The sequence below is a fragment of the Ipomoea nil genome, unplaced genomic scaffold (genome assembly GCF_001879475.1).
Source record: "Ipomoea nil cultivar Tokyo-kokei standard unplaced genomic scaffold, Asagao_1.1 scaffold0666, whole genome shotgun sequence".
In the NCBI taxonomy this organism is placed as follows: domain Eukaryota; kingdom Viridiplantae; phylum Streptophyta; class Magnoliopsida; order Solanales; family Convolvulaceae; genus Ipomoea; species Ipomoea nil.
Window position 1 is genome coordinate 2,471 of NW_017617094.1, and position 20,606 is coordinate 23,076.

General features: G+C 35.2%; 2 protein-coding genes and 1 long non-coding RNA gene across 3 annotated transcripts; 2 read left to right on the forward strand and 1 right to left on the reverse strand.

Annotated features, from left to right (window-relative positions):
* The first annotated feature begins 6,739 nt into the window (after positions 1-6,739).
* Positions 6,740-8,284, forward strand: LOC109174878. The gene is made up of 4 exons (XR_002053191.1): positions 6,740-6,924; positions 7,085-7,184; positions 8,042-8,119; positions 8,217-8,284. It is a non-coding gene; the product is annotated as an uncharacterized LOC109174878 (long non-coding RNA).
* A 298-nt stretch (positions 8,285-8,582) lies between these two features.
* Positions 8,583-11,629, reverse strand: LOC109174817. The gene is made up of 11 exons (XM_019324054.1): positions 11,420-11,629; positions 11,015-11,285; positions 10,833-10,929; positions 10,621-10,745; positions 10,416-10,500; positions 9,971-10,103; positions 9,589-9,873; positions 9,263-9,496; positions 9,010-9,182; positions 8,688-8,778; positions 8,583-8,594 (listed from the first exon to the last, which is right to left on the reverse strand). The coding sequence occupies exons 1-11, from the start codon at positions 11,627-11,629 to the stop codon at positions 8,583-8,585; spliced, it is 1,716 nt and encodes a 571-aa protein (XP_019179599.1).
* Positions 11,630-15,050: 3,421 nt separating this feature from the next.
* Positions 15,051-15,783, forward strand: LOC109174876 (SKP1-like protein 1A). The gene is made up of 2 exons (XM_019324115.1): positions 15,051-15,098; positions 15,135-15,783. The coding sequence occupies exon 2, from the start codon at positions 15,175-15,177 to the stop codon at positions 15,640-15,642; it is 468 nt and encodes a 155-aa protein (XP_019179660.1). The 5' UTR covers positions 15,051-15,098; positions 15,135-15,174; the 3' UTR covers positions 15,643-15,783.
* The last annotated feature ends 4,823 nt before the right edge of the window (positions 15,784-20,606 follow it).

The following is a 20,606-nucleotide window of genomic DNA, read 5'->3' on the forward strand; positions in this document are numbered from 1 at the left end:
TCTATTGTGCGGTACCACATACATGTTGTCCAAGGCGATCCCGTTCTTTGTAACTACACTGCCATTGTCTCTCCTTCTATATACCGGGTAACCATCGTCATCAACGTAGAACTATCAACAAATCTCTTAGGAAAATGTTTAGAGCATCGTGCATTTACCATGCAAGGAGAATTTGTCCTGGCTTTTCCACATGGACCATGCATCATAAATTCCTCTACCGCCTGGTAATACTCAGCCTCTTTCTTTTCATCGGGAATCTCTGCTGAAATTATGTTGTCTAGAGTGAGAACTTGCCTAACTTCTTTACTTTTCTCCAGAAAAAGCAATATATTGGAGCATGCGGAAGACCTCGCTTTTGAAACTCAATTGTATATATGACTGTAACAACATACAAATAAACTAATAAGGTTAAGCAATTACATAAATTTATTTAGATTAATTGATTTAAAATAAAATAACAAAATATTACCTCCGGCAACAGGGCCAAATAGTTGATTCTTTCGACAATCAGCTATCAAAGCATCCAACTTAATCTTAAATAAGCGGCAAATTATGTCCGGCCGGTCTTCTGGCTTCAACCTTTGATCTTTTAAAAAGCGTTGCACCTCAGGCCACTTCGGATTGCATGTAAAGGTTATAAATAAATCTGGGTATCCAATCCATCTACATATTGCCATTGCATCTTGGTAGTTTTGTATCATATATCTAGCACCACCAGTAAAACTCGAAGGTAGTATTATTCTACGACCTTGGGTTGCAGGGCTTAAATCACCCTCGTCAAAGCATCAGTTAATCCACTGTAACTCTCACACCTTAGGCTTTTTTGGTGTGTCCTTATATAAATTAGCTTCCAGACTCAACCATTGTGTAGCCATCTACAACGAATTGTTGGAACAACCGCTTTGCAATAATATGGTACTTGGAGCTGACTGTCTAGATTGTATGCGGTAGCAAAAAAACTCCTGGGGCTAATCCTTTGTCTACCACCAGAAGAGCGCCTGCCGACTACGTCGGCGAATGCAATGTCCTCCCGATAACCATCTTCGCCATATGGAAACAGAATAGGGTATTGCAGTGGTAAGTATGAAGGATTTAATTCAGTAATCCTCTGTAGTTGGCCACCCTTCGATTGAACAATAATATCACGCTCTTCAATACTGGTATCCAGATCGCCAACGATTAAAGCTGCTACTTCAGACACTTGAGGCACATTATATGTCCTAGCATCTCTAGTTCGTTTTCCCAACAACTTTATTTTTACTTCGGCGCATGGATTAATATCCAACTCAGACATAGCCATGCGAAAAGACTTAACCAAGACATTATTTTCATCCAGGTCTTTCTGAATGACATTCACTATTTCTACATGAATGTCATCTTGGTCACCATACCCCTACAACAACATATACTTGGAATTTATATTTATTTAGATAAAAAATAGTATTCAAATGTGTAATTACGGAAACTTCTTTACCTCACAGCATTTATACGGTTGTTCCTTTCATTTGCCGTGTCGTATATGTATAACTGGGCAAAATGAGGTTCTTTGCCTTGTTCTGGAAGTAAAGTGCCATTAGGTGGTAGTTTTGACCACTTAATCGAAAAATTGGAGGTGCTCCACCCTTGTTCACGTTCTTGTCAATTTTTCCACCATGGATGTGAAACAGAACATGTTGTTGTAGGTCCTAATGTTGTGTAAAAATTCTTTTGATAATTCGTCATTGCCGAAAAAGAGATCAAATATACCTTTTTGGTGGAACTTATTATCCGGCAATTTGATCTTCCCATTGTTGCAACACAACATAAACAGTGGCGATGCTTTTGTTGACAAATTCTTCTTCCTTTCTTCAAACCAAAACATAGCCCACAATGTACGCACTGATTTGTTGCATCGCCAAAATCGCAGTATTGACCTGAAACCAAATATATACAAATTTAACTACTGATTTATATTTGATGTATATATAAAACAAACAAACATACACACATTTTGTGGACCAGAGGATGTCCCAATTCCGAGGTCTGTCGTACAGCGTCACCCGATAAATTTGCATCTGAAATTAAAAAACATTTAAAAATTATTTTTAATATTGAAAGACTGACCATATGTACTTTACTTATATTTGTTTGAAACACCAGAGGGTAGTATTTTAGTACCAGCTATGTTCTGATTTGAGACATCGCTCACCGCATTGTTACTTTCATCTTCAAAGGCAGGTAGCAAGTCTCTGGTTGTTACCTGGTCTTCGACAATTGCATATTTATCTAATGGTTTACGAATTGCAAATTCATCTCCTATTTGTGTATTGGATTGCCGTACTGTACACATACATAATATTAGACCAATTTAAAGAATAACAATATTTAAAGTGACCAAAATTGAAATCACTACATTTTATGGTACTGTAAAAAAATAATTTGGTAGCACGTAGTAACATAAAAGGAAAGAATTCTTAATAATATAAATTAAATACACTAACATTATAACTTATGGTAACCTAGAATATGAAATAGTAATTTAACTGTATAAGTATTATTATATTTTAGTGGAAAATCACATGGTAGACCATGGTCCACAATAATATGTTCAACATTAATAGAAATAAAGAGAAAAAAGTGTATTTCACTAAGTAGAATCTATGGAATTAATTACACATATCAAAACAAATGAAATTATTTTAACAAAAAATTAGAAATTGAGATTCCAAAATAAATCATATATCACCCAAAAATCCACACATACTTATATGTACCATGAGTTACATTATAATTAAATTCACAGTGAGTCTATAGCAATTCAGATTAGTGCATTTACGGTAGTGATGTTACTCAATGGTGTGATATATTCAGAGAAACATCCTCGCTGGGGATTTGTGTAAGGATTAGCTGTCGTACGTTGGTCTTGATCTTGAGCAGTATTATTCGTACAAGATGAGCCACCGAAATGATTTGTTGTGATTTAAAATATACCATCAAATTAAGAACTAATTCCAATAATTATAACTCGAAACAATTCAGTACACATAACCAAATAAAAAATCACTTGCACAACTTTAATACGTAATTGAATATAATTATGTAGACGATGGTCCACATTCTAACTTAAATACAATTCAAGCACGACAAAAACTATATATGACTAAGTACAATGTAATCAATTAATTACATCTAATCAATTAATTACAAATTGATATTAAACATGAATTACATTATAATTATACCATTTAATTTTACAAAAAGCTTCGAACAAATAACAGTATAACGATATTTAAATTAACAATGAATATATAAAAAGGATAGAATTCTTACTATTATAAATTAAATACATGTAACATTATAGTTTATGCTAACCTAGAATATGAAATAGTAATGTAACTGTAAAAACATTATTATATTTTAGTGGAAAAATCACATGGTAGACCATGGTCCACAATAATATGTGCACTGTAAATAAATAGAAATAAAAGAGAAAAGAGTGTAACTCACTAACTAAAATCTATTTAATTAATTACACATATCAAAACAAATTTAACTATTTCAACAAAAATTAAAAATTTATTTTTAAAAAATAAATCATATATAAGGCAAAAAATAGTGAGATTACAATTCCTCACATACTTATATGTACCATGAGTTACATTATAATTAAATTCACAATGATTGTATAGCAATTCAACACCGGCCATTTACCGGTAGTGATGTTACTCGATGGTGTGATATATTCAGAGAAACATCCTCGGTGGGGAATTGTGTAAGGATTAGCTGTCGTACGTTGGTCTTGATCTTGAGCAGCATTATTCATAAAAGATGAGTAACCGAAATGATTTGATGTGATTTAAAATATACCATTAACTTAAGAATTAATTCCAATAATTATAACTCGAAACAATTCAATACACATCATAAAAAAAAAAAAAAATCAATTGCACAACTTTAATACGTAAACGAATAGAATTATGTACACAATGATCCACATTCTAACTTAAATACAATAGCAATGTAAAACTATATATGATTAAGTAAAATGTAATCAATTAATTACACCTAATCAATTAATTACAAATTGATATTAAACATGAATTACATTATAATTATACTATTTAATTTTACAAACAGCTTCGAACAATTAATAATATAAGGATATTTAAATTAACAATGAATGTATATCAATTCATATATTGGGATTTACCATTACTGATGGTACTGAATGGTGTGATATCTGGAGAGAAACAACATCCCAAAGGATTTTTGGCAGGATGATTTGGCGTATGTTGCTCCTTACCTTGACCAGCATTATTCATTAATGATGATTTGAAAAAACTATTTGCTGTATGAAAAAAAAAAATTAAAAGAGGATAAAAACAACAGTAAGTAGAACAGTTAACATTTTTTAAATTAATCACACATAATGCTATTCATTACGCTAGCTTATGATTGTAAATTGTAATTGTTTTAAATAAGACTTACATAATAAGTAGACTTATAAAAAGGTTTTATAAATTCACAACGATGCTATATCAATTGAACTTAGTGGATTTACCGTTAGTCACGTTACTCAAGGGTGTGATGTTTTGAGACAAACCCCCTCCAAGAGGAATGCGGGCAGGATTTCTTGTCGGAGACTGTTGTTTTCCTTGATCAGAATTATTCCTTGATAATGAGTTGCCCAATTCATTTTCTGCGAATTAAAATACAACATTAAATTTAATAATAATCCAAATAACTAAAAATCATAAAAATGAATTACACATAATACAACTAACAGTACATACTTAATTTCAAATTGTTAAAGATTTACCGCACAATTATTTACAAATTAGTGGTGTGCCACTAAACACACCTTACGGATAATCTAATTGTGAAATATATATAACCTGAAATGGTAATGGCTATATAGTAACACTAATTTTATTTGACAAAATCTTAAGTATAACATTGTCCACAATAAATACCATTACAATTGTTAAGATTATATATCTAATTAATTACACATAACAATTAAAAATTAAATAAATAAATAAACAACTATATACATATCTATATATTTATTTATTATTTTATATCTTTAAACTCTTTAAATATATTATTTTCGGTATATATATAATTTTCCGCATATATATATATATATATATATATATATATATATATATATATATATATATATACAATAATATATCCAATATTATTGTTTATTCTGTCGGAATTTCGAGAGAAGAGGAAGAAGGGTCCTACCCTTTTCCTTCTCTTGAGCTCTCCTTGCTCTCATGTCTGAATCAGAGATCTGTTCTTCACCTATCCCTACGAGCTTACTATCTTTCTCTGTCAAGCCTAAATCTAGATCAGTCCTAAGTCCTAATCTCCGATTCAACTGTTCTTATTGAACATTTTTCCCGGCGAAATTGGAGTCGGGTCTCGCTTAGCATCGATCCGATTAGCAGTACACAATCTCGATCTTTCCTTTCTGTGAAAGATCTTAGTGTTCAACAACGGTAAATCGTGGCAATCGCGTTTCAGTGAAGGTAATTCTCCAATTCTAAGATTATTAATTTGTCAATCTACACTAAATTTGTTTAGGTTTCCTACTTTTCGTTGTTGTTTGTTCTAAATTTGATCTACGTTTCTTGATCTATGCATGCATATCAACAATCATAGCTGAATTTTTTTGATTTCAGATTTGTCCTCTTCATAGCCATTAGGGTTCTAAATCGTATTTTTTGTAATGTTGCTCTAAAAACACCAAAGAGAAAGTACTCTTAACTGTTTAACAGTTATTTTCAAAATGGTATAGCTATATTATTATTCACACAAACCCTAACCTGTTTTCGACTTTATCATGTTGTTTTTTATGAACATACTGGAATTTTTTGAGGAGATAGAGAGCATAAACAGAACCGCAGATGAAGAGGATGCTACAATGAAGCTTAATTCGAAGTCTGAAAAAGATAAGTTTCGAAGTTACCTTTATTTTCATCACTTGGTTTCCTTTTGATGCCTAAAATTGTTGATTTAGTGATTTTGCTCATTGCTCTGTCTATTGTGTTTACTTGAAAATGTAGATGTGATTTGTGTCTTTACCTTTGGTCTGAAACTGGAGAACTGTGTTGGTAGTTAGATGGGGCAAAGCTGATCATATGGCTTCATTGTACTTTATTTTACTTTTGCCTGGATTTTGAAAATAGGATTGGAACTGAAGAGTTTTCTCTTAATAGTAATGATAGCAGCCCATCAATTGTATTTAATGTTTAGAAAATGTGTTTCTTTTCCTAAGAATGATTAAGTAATACTTAACAGGCCAATATTTCCCACTGATCCAATTTCTTTAGCTGATTTGTAAGAACATGGAACACACACCCAATTACTCACTGGTTCTAGAACTATTCATTTTTCTCTTATGGCAGTGGCTGACATTATTCTTCAAATAAAAGTATATTTTCTTTTTTTTAGTTAACACACTAATGTTATTTAATTTACCAATCTTGAATTGTAATGCTGTTATGTAATTTCTTTCTAAATGTGCCGGACAATTTATTCAATGTATGTGTTGGTATTATTTATTCTTGACAGAAAGTCTAACTTTTTTTTTTATTCTTTTTAGAGCAATTGAAGAGCAGCAAGCAGAAAATAATCACCACGGCCACATCATAAAATAAGTTAAGACTATATCTTGATTGGTGTTACATTAGATGACTTTGCACTGTTATAGTTGCACAGTTTGTAAGACTGTTCTAAGAACATTGAACACATACATGGATTATTTGATTGTACTTAATGATTATTATGAACACATTCTAACCATTTTAATTTTTTTGGGTATTTTTTTAAGAATGGAATAATCCAAGCTATGGAGACATTGAAGAATGGGTCCCAGAAAAGAAAAAAGCAATCAAAGACCACTAAAAGCATTATGGTCATATAAGCAAATAGGTTAACACTTTATCTTTATTTGGCTGTCTTTAGATTAGTTTGTATGCATATACTTGCATAGTTTGTAACTTTGTTCACTTTATGCGAGTGTATGCTTTTCCTCTTATTAAATATCCTGAACACAAATTCTAACAATATTTTTTGTTGTTATTCTTATTAGAATGAAATCATCAAGCTTTGAAGAAATTGAAGAGCAGCTGTCATAAAAAAAACAATCAATCAAAGACCACTAAAAGCAATAGGGTCATACAACGAAATAGGTTAAGACTTCCTCTCTACTTGGCTGTAGTTAGATTAGTTTGTATGGATATACTTGCATAGTTTGTAAGTTTGTTCACTTTAATTTGTAAGGCAATATTGTTCCATCACTGGCCTTTAATTTGGGTGCATTGTTTGGTTCTATATAAGTATAGAATTGAGTAATGTTAGCAAAGTAATGGTAATAGCTTTTTTTTTTTCTCTTTGGTCAAAACTGGTATAACTATTCTGTATATATCATAATATTCTTTCACTGTGTTATATTGCAAGCACTAACTTTATTTTGTAAATATTAGACACATTCAGTAAAATGTCCTTGTTCGGGAAATGGTGCTCGACTATCGACCAAATTCCTTTATTTTATTAATAATTGTATTGTCTTTGACATCTTGTTTTTGATGCAGTATTTTAGACTTGGTTCATCTATAAGTGATTTTAAAAGCAGATTCTCATTTTTTTTTGTCAAAACAGTAATATAAATTCCTTTTTTTTTTTTTACTATTTGCTTAAAACTGGTATAATGTTCTTCTATGTATAAGGAGATTATTTAATTGTTTTTTATTGGCAGAAACAAATTTATTTTATTAATAATAGACACGTTGAAAAATGTCTTTGTGTCACAAATGGTCCTCAAGTATTGACAGTGTTAATCAATTTGTATTTCTATTGTATTTGACATCTGGGCTTTTTTAAATTATTGGATTTTATATTACTATAAAAGTCAGATTTGTGTAGGATAAAAACATTTTTCCGTTTAAAGTAGAATGTTTGTTTTATATCTACATAAAACAGTAATGTAAATGACTTACAAAATTCTTCTTTTAGTTGCTTTTATCTGATTTCTTTCTAAATGTGGTAGAAAACATTGATGGATTCCAGCTTGAACATCAGTTGTTTGGATAGATGCAAACAGAGTAAAGGAAGATTGTGCAAATAGGTAATTGGAACTAACACCCTTTTTTTACATGACCTAAATGACTTGACAAAATTCTTCTTTTAGTTGCTTTTATCTGATATCTATTTAAATGTGCTAGAACACATTGATGGATTCCAGCTTGAAGAGCAGTTGTTTGGATAGCTGCAAACGGAGTAAAGGAAGATTGTGCAAATAGGTAATTGCAACTAACACCCTTTTTTAAGAACAGTACATTTACATGTAAAGTTTTAGAATTGCATACACAGTCAAGCTGATTGTGCAAATAGGTAATTGAAACAAAATCTATTTTATACGCACTTTATATTTTAGATATAAAGTCTTAGAATTGGGAATAAGAACATACAAAGAACACAACTTCAAAGTCTAAATTGCTTGGCAAACTATTTACATCCTGTGGACCCCTAAAACCGACTTTGCTTGCCAAACTATTTCAATCCTGTTTGCCTTCTAAAAACTTGGCCACCTAGCATGTTTGCTGCAAAACAGGCACAACATATTTAGATATAAAGTCTTAGAGTTGGCAATAGGAACATATGAAAAACACAACTTCAAACTCTAAATTGCTTACCAAAGTATTTCCATCCTGTTTGCCTTCTAAAACCCTAAACCCTAACATCTTTGCTGCAACTTGGACACCTTTCATCCTTTTTCTGAAAAACCTGAAAGGAAAAATAGAAAAACTCCAAAACAGGTTCGAATAGCAGTACATACACCAATTTATTGTACTAAACAGTTAGGAAATTACTAAAAGCATTAGATAAAAGTTATAAACCATCCATAAAACTGAAAATAAAAAATTGTCACACCACAGTATTAGGAAAAACAAAAAAAAAAATGTCTGGATAGTGTCCGGCTATCAACAATCTCTTTCAACCATCAATCTCAATTACATTTTTTCCTTTTTGATTTCTGAGTCATTCAACTTCTTCCTACTTTTGGATGATGAAAACTCATCCAAAAGTGACCTTTTAATAGCACCAACATTTTCTGCATTGTCTTCTCCTTCCTTTTGCGAGGGCTCGACAGTCGCAGGACTGTTCACTTCAACCCCAATCGAATCTTCCTATTAGAAAGAAAAGTAGACAACACTATTAGTAACCAAAAAAATAAAAAATCTCAAAATTTAGTGTTAGAAATTCTTACTCCAGAAACTGCATCAGTGTTAGTTTCCTCATCAATCATCCTTGACATTAAGTCTTGCTCTTCATGCTCCACAAGTCTGTCAGCATACGTCTTAAGCAAGTGCTCATCCCTTACAACCCTAACAACATTGAATGGGTAATTGGGACCCATCTTTTGGGCAAGTTTGAAGTTGATCTTAAACAGCATCTTCATACCAACTATAGCATCCAATTCAGGGGGCACTTCAACATCAAGCTGTTTAGATAGTGAACAAATAACCAAGTTAAGAACAGATAATGTAAACAGTTTAGGCCAAAAAATGCAGACATTAGGTAATAAGAATTTACCTCCTTGTATTTTGCATACAAAATAGAGGCAGGAATACCCACAAGCTCTGTAACTTCCCTATCCCAAAGCAACATTGGAGCATCTCCAAACTTGTCAAGAGCAATAACAACAACTTTGTACCTAACTTGACCCATCATACAATTCTTCTTACACTTAGTACAGAAAAGTGTCCCTTCCTGTTCTTTAAGCTTCTTATTACATCCAAGTTTCAGGCATGATAAGTAGTACCAACCATCCTCAAAATCTAACCCGAGAATCTCAGCAGCAACATAATAGTCCCCATCCTATAGTATTCAAACAATTTCGTAAGTATATATAACAGTTAATAATTTCAGTCCCATCAAACTACAGAAAAGATTGATAGCTTAGTATGTGGATTACCTCTTTCACCTTCTTAATGTCATGGCAGTTAGTCACAATAACAGAAGCATTATGAAAATCACTAATGCCTATAGAGTTGGAATGCAGTGTGCCAGTACTGAGACTCCGCATTGGAGTACCCTGAGCTTTCATGCTTCAAAACATTAGAAACTTAGTTAGATGTGTCTAAAACAACTTACAAAAATAGAGTAGACAACATTTAAACTATCTATCTTTTATTTAGATATGCAGTTCAGTGTACTCAAATATATTTGAGTACACTGTACAGCATGGTATTTAAGTATATATACACAGTATATTTTTTTTTCTCCATTATTCAGATGATAAAATGAAATATATGGATTGTGTTAATTCAGAAATACAAAGTATAGCACACATTAATAAAGATAGCAAGACAATTAGCAGAAAACTAAAAAATAGGAGAAATATAAAAGATGGAACTTACTTTGACCTAAACTCTTTAAACTCTTCCCAATCCTCATTAAACCACAGCTTCGTAGCATCATAGGAACTGGTTATTCTCACTTCACCTAAAAAAAATGCATAAAATAGAGAAGTGTATTTTTAGAGGTATATTATGATATATATTATGATATAAAATACAGTATTTGAATATATAGATTAGAAGAAAAAACAGTATAAAAACTCACCACCCACAACTTTGGCCCTACAGCATTGAATTACAACAATCAGTGGTTCTTTAGAATCACTATTGTAAAAAGGCATCAGGGAAGAAACATGTTCATTCCACAGTGTACACATGATGGTGTTATCACTACATTAGAAACAGAAAAAAACCAAAACTATTAAAAAAAAATTGCATGAATTTATAAGGTAATCAAATTTATTTTAATAAACTTACGCATTGTCTTCAAGTTGGAAGTCTATTAGTTTGGTAGCCTTTCCCCCCACAATCTTGTCAACAGGATTGTAAATCTCAGTTACCCTTCCAATAACATCTGCAAAACGAACAAAATATTAGCAGTATTATATTAAAAGTATAATAAAGAAGATATTAGCAGTTTGGAAATGTAAATTTAGTACCAATCAGCTCCTTGTCATTGACATCCTCAGGATCTTTCAAAGCCACAAAACTCTTTAATCTAAACATTTTGCAAGGAAAGCCAGTAGAATGTATTTCCTTGACTTGTGTTCTGTAGTTAAATTTCAGCAGGAAACCATGCTCTGTAATCTTGTACACATAGTAGTTTGTAGAGGCCATGAAGTTCTTTATTTCATAAATTTTCCCTTCCTTGATTATATCTTTATACTTGACAATGTCTTTCTTGATGATACTCGCATGAATGTAGTCTCCCTGCGAATACAATAGTAAACAAAATGTACACAGCAAAACAGTTATAGAAGCTTAATTAAAAGAACATTATATGAGAAGATTATAGATAGGAAAACACAGTAGCTAAAATTATATGTGAAAATAGCTAAAATTACTCGTATTGCCCTTTGCTGGTGTTCCGGCTTGATGTTTCTCACGGCAAGGAACATGGAAGGCATGTTGAAACAGCAAAGATTGGTTTCTAAAAGGCTGTAAACTGTGATAACTTTCTGAAGTGTACTGCCATGAAGAAGGCCGGTATTTATACATACTGAAGATTCAAAAATAAGGAGATACCGGCATTCTAAGTTTGGGAAATCGCACATCTCAATTAATGTAAATTTGAATATACCAACTCTGCATATTCTATGTATCTAGGTATGTATGTAATGTTTGTAATCTCTATTTAATTGTTTCTTGTATGCCGTAGCAGTTCATTAGGATTTGTAGATATTAATAGTAGTGATCTTGGTTACAATACCAAAGAGTTCTACATTAATTGAACTCCTTGGGAACCAAGGACTGTGTAATAATAAGAACGGCTAGGTATTTCCCAATACGAATTTTCATTACACGCGCACAGTAAAAAAGGAATTAAGTCCAGATCGTTAGCTATACCAAAACTGCGTCGTTTTCATTGGGCGGGAACTAATGATTGGCAAAACTTCTTGCTTTATTATAGAGTTAGATTAGATAATAATAAAATATTAATAAAAAATAATAAGAATTAAAAAATACTGCTGACGGCAGCTTTTGCTACTATTTTGACAGTAAAAGCAGCCTTAACAAATTTGCTATCCACGTTGACAAGCAAGAAAAAAGAAAATTAATTTTTTATTTCCACATCATTTAGTAAATGGAGATGATGGCCGGGTTGAGGACAACCTTATGATATATCCACGTCGTTTTCCTGACTTTCTGACTTCAATGTTTCTCCCCGTCGTGACAATTGGTTTCTTCAGCTAGTCACTTGCTTGCATCCACAAGTCGTATGGTTTTATTGCCTCCTAGCTAAGAGTGGGCGTTTCGGTTTCAGTTTTTCGGTTTTAAAAAAGTTAAACCATTCGATTTAACATAAGAGTTCGGTTCGGTTTAAAACGGTTCGGTTTCGGCTAGGATTTAATTCAGTTTGGTTTAAGATCCCCAAATTTCAAAATTTTTTTAATTTTTCGAACATACTACGAAACAATACATATTCACATAATCACATCATCCAAATCCAAACTCTAAACATTATATAACAAAATAGCAATCCAAAGTTCAAAACACAATACTAAGTACTAATTACCAAGCATCAGTTAACTTTTTTGCACAACCGACTCTTCAGTTGGTTCACTTGGAATATTCTTACTGACAAGATGAATAATCATCTATCTGTATAGTGGATATTAGAAGAACAAGTGTCAAGTACTATATAGTTAATTTTTGGACACAATCTGTCATTGCTAGTGCACTCGAAATATATTCTAGTACTAAAAAATAATTCTAGTGCACTGGAAATCAAAATTAGAATGACTGTAAAGCACATTAAATTTATAGAAACATGAAATTAAGGAAAATACTGAATATTGTAAATATAACTCAAGTTAGATATAATTATGAGGTAAAGAACAATTGCGACAAACAACAAAAGTGCAATGTAGAGAACAAACAAAAAAGAAATCAAATAAAAAATTTAAAGGAGATACCCGTGACATGGATTTACTTATTATTATTATTATTATTATTATTATTATTATTATTATTATTATTATTATTATTGTTGTTGTTGTTGTTGTTGTTGTTGTTGTTGTTGTTGTTGTTATTATTATTATATAAAGAATAACTTTGTAATAGATTTATGTTCATGTTTTTTAAAATGAACCAAATATTTAAAAAAAAAAATACAATTTGTTAATTTTTTGCCAAAAAAAATATTTTTTTTGTTTTAACTTTCAGTCAAATATTATAAAATGAATTAGTTTACGAAAATCATTTTCCAAAATACTTTTTCAGCGTTTCCAAACAAACCCCCGATGTACTTTAGATTTATTTTTAGTGCATTATAAACCAAAATAAATTTATATTTAGTACACTAAAAATGAGTTTGTTTTATATTAAAAATAAACATATATTAGAATTTAATCTTGTTACATATATATATGAACTTTGTTCCACACTTCTACGTAATAACCAAATGCTAGGCCACTACCACTACAATAATTCAATGCCACAAGTGAGATATGTTGATTGAGTCCGCACGGGTTTAGCTAATGGTTAAGTGAGCAGTATTTGTGAGAAGAGACCAATGTTTGAACTTCAACAGCGGCAGTGTGGAAATTATGTTTAAAATGGGTAGATTCCTTGTACACACCGACATTTGGCTCTGTCCGTTGAACCATTGAATCACCGTGATGGCTCTGCCAGGCCTTGGGGATTCAACCTTTTGGGAGAAAAGTAGAGATATGTTGATTGGATACGTTGAAGATGAAGAAGAAATTGGATACGTTGAATGATTTTGGTTGGAGAGGAAGAAGAAATTGGATACGTCCTTTGGGAGAGAAGAAGAGGGCAATTTATATCCTACACCACGGCGCGCGTTGCACTGTGCGTCCAGATGCAAAATGACGTCGTTTTAATTTTTTTTTTTTTTAAATTTCCCGCCCTAGTGTATGGCAGTTAAGTTTTCTTTAAAAAAAAATCTCTGTTCAAAAATGTACATAATTTTATACTAGAATACACATAATTGTATACATAAATGTACATAATTATATAACAAAATATACATACTCTTTTTAAAAGATAATACACATAATCTAACATAATACATAATAAACATAAACTTTTAACATAATACACATCAACTCTTAACATAATACACACAAATTTTCTGATTCGGATGTACATAATTGTATAAAAAATGTACATAACCCTATGAACAAATATACATAATTGTATGAACAAATATACATAATTGTGTGAACAAATATACATAATTGTGTGAACAAATATACATAATCACAGCAACTTCCTACCGCGCCTTCCAAAACGACCCGAAAACGACGTCGTTTTGGGAAGCGTGCGGCGCACAGTGCTACGCGCGCCGTGGTGTAGGGTATAACGATTGGAAGAAGAGATATGTTGATTGGTTGGAGAGGAAGAAGAAATTGGATACGTTGAATGATTTTCTCAAATGCCTAGTTGACAGCAAGACGATTAGCGGACCGATCATTTTAACTTAAAATTTAGAGTTAATTCTATTAAAGGTTCTTTGTTTTTTGTGTAATTTCAAATTTAACATTCTAGAGAGTTATTTTTTTGTCACTTTAGTCTTTTTCATAATTTTTTTTTTGTTTTTGTTTTTAGTAAGAGTATTTTTGTCCTTTTATATTTTTTTTTGTTATTTTGTTTCAACCCATTTAATTGAATTAAAAATAACTTCAATGTTACTGACTCTATTACATTGTAGTATCTCCCACATAAAATGAGGGGGATGGAATAAAAGGATGGTTCCCATTACATTGTAATAAAAGGATGGGTAATATATTTTTTGAATGTTACTGACTCTATTACATTATAGTATCTGTTCATATACTGAGGTTTGAACTCACAACCTTCCAAATAGAAATCCAAACCAGGTACCATTAAACCACATAATCCTGGTGATGATTAATATATACTTACTATTATTCTCTTCTATTGTGTGAATTGGGTTTCTATAGACGACACAGACAACATGTGGCACATCGTCCTCCCCTCATGGACTTGACTCAGTCGTCTATAGAAACCCAATTCACACATCACAATGGAAGAGAATAATAGATTTCTTTGCTCTTTTTGCTTTGTTAAATTCCCTTTGGTTTTTTCCCAAATTTCATCCTACTAAGTTCCGATGTCTTCCTCAAAGATGATCATTTTGAAGAGTTCCGACGGAGAGATCTTCAAGGTGGATGAGGAGGTGGCGCTTGAGTCGCAGGTACTCAAGTACATGATTGTGGATAACGATGACATCACTATTACCATCCCCGTCCCTATGGTAACTAGCAAGATCTTAGACATGGTTATAGACTACTGCAAATGCCACGCCGAGGCCGCCAAGGGGACCATTGATTCCGACAATCTCAAGGCCTTCGATGCTAATTTCGTCGAAGTTGACCAAACAATTTTGTTTGATCTCGTCGAGGCTGCTAATTTCCTCAACATCAATAGCTTGCTTGATCTTATCTGTCAAACTATTGCTGATATGATCACGGGGAAGACACCAGAGGAGATGAGCAAAGTTCTCAATATCCAAACTGCCTTCACACCAGAGGAAGAAGAAGAGGAGATCCCTAGGGAGAATGCTTGGGCATTTGAGTAAAATTTCAATTCTGTTAATTGCCTGTTTGCTTGCTTTAATGGTGGTTTGCTATGCATGTATCCTACTAATAAATCCTCTTTGTTATCATAATAATATAATGTATGTGATACCCTTTTCTTACACTAGTGTTTAAGCAGCTCTGATCTCTGTCCCATTAGCTTGTGGATTTTGAATTTTATTCCATGATCTAACCAAATATGCTTAGGGAAAATGCAATTTTAGTCTTCAATTGTAACACGTTAAAACTTAAAAGTCATTGTCCTCACACTTGACTTTGAGTCACTAGTGTCCATTATCATTGTAGATATTTTTATATAAGTGAGGACTTAAAGTTTATAAGGTTATATATATTAATATATTAATGGTGGGAGATTTACCTCCGACCCACTTAACGGACCCAACTCAGGTTCGAACCACATACATAGGTGCTATTGCTCCATTCCATTTCGTTTCATTACGTTACGCTCTAATACATGTCATATTCTAGTAACATATGAGACATACACAAATAGTAGTAACAAATTTAGTCTTTGAATTATATGTGTCACTGTTTTTAGTGATGTTTTCAGTCCTTTCATTACAACACTGTTAAAATTTATTATTGTTTTTAATTTATTTTTTTAAAAAAAAAAAACTCTGGTTAATTAGGAATTTAGGACTCACCTTCTATTACTCTTTCTCTCCCCAAATTGCACTTGAACTTCACAATGTAGTGCTAAAAATGCATAACAATTCACCTCACTAGTAAAATTTGGTGTAATTGGGATTAATAATATGAATTTATGGTCATTAAGTTGTGAATTTTGAGTATGATTTTGAAGGAGTAAGAGAAATGAAACACAATAGATAAATTATAAATCTTCACAAAATTTTTGCCATATTAGAATAAATGAAATTCGACTATTCGATAGTTCAAATTATTTTTCCTTACAAAACTATTTCATCTCATATAAAACAAAGGGAAAAAAGAAGAGACATGGCTAAAATAGGGTTGTTGCTGGCGAGACACTAAGCTTAAAAGAGAATAATCATAAAATTTAGCAGTTGTTATCATTCTTTTGTTTTATGCTTGTAGCTAAAATCGGGGATTATGTGGGGACGTTCATCGCGGCGGATCCACTCAATTTCGGAGGAGCGTGGAGGAGTTACTTCAGAATCAGGGTGCGCCTGAATGTGTCATCCCCGCTGAAAAGACGCATGAAGCTGCTTCACAGAGATGGGACCTCCCAATGGATCACATTCCGATATGAGCGTCTATTGTTGCGGGATCTTAGGGCACTCTGACAAATTCTGTAAAACTGTCTACGAGCTGAACCTTCTGCCAGATGTTTTTCCGTTCGGCGCTTGGATGCGGGCAGGACCTCGACGCCAAGTGAGGCCGGTGGGGACTCGATGGTTGTTATCACCTCACTCGTCGTCGACAGCAGCGCCCTCCACTTCTTTGGCCGGGACACCCCCGACTACTCTGGTGAACATGGAGGAACAGGATGGTGTGCATGGAGATCTCAAGAGAATACGGGAGGAGACTGTCAATAGTAGCAGTATGCAAGACGAAGATGTTCGCATGGTGGAATCATCAAAAAACTTGGAAGTGGCGGGTCTGGTGATCCAGGCTCGCCCGGATCAATGAGTCTTCTCAGCTGGAACTGCCGGGGATTGGGTGGCACCCGGACAGTTTGCGAATTGTTGGGCTATGTGGCCCGACAGCGACCCGAGTTTGTCTTCCTCATGGAGACAAAGGCTATTGCGAGTCAGGTAGAAAGAGTACGAGTACGGTTAGGATTTGAAGGCTGTTTTACGGTGGACAGGGTGGGGATTGGTGGTGGTTTGGTTTTGATGTGGAAAGTGGCGGGTATGGCATCTCTAATGGATTACTCAGGGAATCACATCAATATGAGGGTGACGTTACCGGGCAAACCGGCATGGCGACTCACATGCTTCTATGGATTCCCGGAGCGATCGAGGAGGCAAGACGTGTGGAACCTGCTGCGGGAGTTGAAGGCCCAATCCGATCTGCCATGGATCGTGATCGGCGACTTTAACGATATTGCGAGTCATGCGGAAAAAAGGGGTGTGAATCCGCATCCGGACTCTTTGATCCGGGGATTTAACGAGACACTTCTGGATTGTGGTTTATCAGATTTGGGGATGGTGGGCTACGAGTACACATGGGAACGCGGACGGGGAACACATCGTTGGGTTGAAGAGAGGTTGGACAGAGCGGTGGCTTCGGGGGAGTGGTGTGAATTATACACGGGGGCAACTGTTCATAATCTACCAGCGGTGACTTCTGATCATAGTGCGCTACATCTGGTGATAGAAGGCAGCCGAGTTGAGAGGCGAAATCGGGGATTTCGATTTGAGTCGGCTTGGACATTGGACCCCAATTGTAAGCAGATTGTGGAGGCATCGTGGAGTCGCCAATATGGGGACTCGTTCCAACAAAAGGTGATGAGATGTGGCGAAGCGTTGCAGCAATGGGGAGGGGAATACGCGAGACGCTTTGGTCGCAAGCTTCGAGATTTGTTACGGCTTCTCGAGAACCTGAGGGGCAGACATCAGGAGAATGATTTGGTGCGTTACAGGGCTGTTGAGAGTGAAATTCGTGATCTCTATGCGCAGGAAGAGGTGTATTGGCGACAACGATCCAAACAACTGTGGCTGGATAAAGGTGATCGAAATACCAAATTCTTTCATGCTACAGCTACGACCAGAAAACGTAATAACACTCTCCAACGGGTACGTGATATCACGGGCTCCTGAGTGGAGGGTCAGGAAATGCACGACGAAATTTTAAGGTACTATGAACACATCTTTCAACATCAATCTTGTGATATGGACCTCCTTAACGGAGTGCCAATGCGTATCAACGAGGCTATGAACACTGAGCTTCTACGGCCGATTGAGCCGGATGAGGTGCAGCAAGCCCTTTTTTCGATGTCACCGGATAAGTCACCGGGCCCAGATGGGATGACACCGGGTTTTTACCAGTCTTTCTGGTCCATTGTGGGGGAAGATCTCACACGGTTTGTTAGTGATTGTATCACAAATTGTGAGTTACCTTCCGGTCTGAATGACGCAAACATAGTCTTAATTCCAAAAAAGAAAATCCCTGAAACGGTCTCGGATTTGAGACCAATCGCTTTGTGCAATGTTGCATACAAAGTGGTGGCCAAGGTGTTGGCAAACCGTTTTAAGGTTGTTCTTGACGTGGTTATCTCGCCGTCTCAAAGCGCTTTTGTCCCAAATAGGTTGATCACGGATAACATTATCGTGGCGGGAGAGGTAGGACACTACCTAAGAAGAAAGAACGCGGGGAAGGACGGATGGGCGGCGTTGAAGCTTGACATGGCCAAGGCTTACGACCGCATGGAATGGGGCTTTCTGGAGGGTATGCTCATAGCTCTAGGTTTTTCCCGTGTGTGGGTTAACTTAGTGTTATTGTGTGTCAATTCGGTCAGGTATAATATTATGATTAATGGGGAAGTTGCAGGTGCTGTAACACCTTCGAGAGGAATCAGGCAAGGGGACCCTATATCGTCGTACCTCTTTATTGTCTGCGCCGAATGTCTATCTTTAATGTTGCATCACCAGGAAGCCGGGGGTAATATTCACGGGGTCAGAATTGCGAGAGGGGCCCCGTCGGTCTCGCACCTGTTTTTCGCAGACGACAGTCTTTTGTTCTTCAAAGCAAAGGACTGTGAAGCACAAATTGTGAAATCTTGTTTGGACCGGTACTGTGCTGCCTCAGGCCAACTTATCAACTTTGATAAGTCAAATATCCTCTTTAGCAAAAATACTGGGACAGACGTGAGATCTCATGTGGCAAGAATTTTTGGAGTGAGGCAGACAAATGACTTTGGAAGGTATTTGGGACTCCCGTCATTCCTCGGGCGAAATAAAACTGAGGTGTTTCGCTATATTGAACAAAGGGTTCGTGACAGGATCAGCTCGTGGCAGAAGAAATTTTTAAGCAAAGCAGGCAAAGAAGTTCTTCTAAAAAGCGTGGCCCAAGCAATGCCTATTTTTGCAATGTCTGTTTTTCTTCTTCCGTTGGGTGTTTGTGATGCAATTGAGAAGTTGATGAATCATTTTTGGTGGTCGGGTGGTGGACAGGGCAACAAAGGTATTCACTGGATGAGCTGGACTCGACTGGCGGTCCCGAAGTGTAATGGCGGGTTGGGGTTCAAGCGAATCCACGACTTTAATATCGCTCTCTTAGCAAAGCAGGGATGGCGGCTATTGACAAATCCACATTCATTGGTTGCCAGACTTCTCAAAGCACGCTACTATCCTACAGGTTGTTTTCTGGACGCGAAATTGGGCCACAACCCGAGCTTCCTTTGGCGGAGCATTTTGGAGGGGCAAGACATCCTACAACAGGGAGTAATTCGGAGGGTGGGAGATGGACGAGATACTCTGGTTTGGGGCTGGCCATGGCTGATGGACTCAGGTGATCCCGTTATACACACGCCTTGTATTGAGCAGTTGCGTACAGCCACTGTGAGCAATCTGTTGAAAGAAGATGGCAGTTGGGATGTAGAGCTTCTGCGTGATTTATTCAGCGACAGAGATGTCCAAAGAATTTTGTGCACTCCAATTTCTCATTCACATGCAGACGCTTGGTGTTGGAGGGGTGATCCACGTGGTCTCTACACCGTGAAGCAGGGATACCATTTACGCACTAATCACCTTTTACATGCAGACTATGGTCGAAACTTTGGTGAATGGAAAAGACTATGGACATTGCCTGTTCCGCCGAAGATCAGGAATTTTCTATGGCGCTGCATCTCGAATCTACTTCCGTTCATGTGAACTTGCAAAGTCGAGGGGTGTGGGTTGGAGGCGGATGTCCGTTCTGCAACGCCGACAATGAGTCTACTTCGCATTTGTTCTACGACTGCCCGGTGGCTATTCAGGTATGGAGTTCTACCCTTGTCGAAATTGGTGACTCGTTTATTGGC

Coding starts and splice junctions, on each gene's coding strand:
- LOC109174876 (XM_019324115.1), top strand. CDS start 15,175: ATGTCTTCCTCAAAGATGATCATTTTGAAGAGTTCCGACGGAGAGATC.
- LOC109174817 (XM_019324054.1), bottom strand. CDS start 11,629: ATGTGCGATTTCCCAAACTTAGAATGCCGGTATCTCCTTATTTTTGAA. Junction 9,874..9,970: donor ACATTAAGAAGGTGAAAGAG/GTAATCCACATA, acceptor TGAATACTATAG/GATGGGGACTATTATGTTGC. Junction 8,779..9,009: donor GAAATCAAAAAGGAAAAAAT/GTAATTGAGATT, acceptor TTTTCCTTTCAG/GTTTTTCAGAAAAAGGATGA.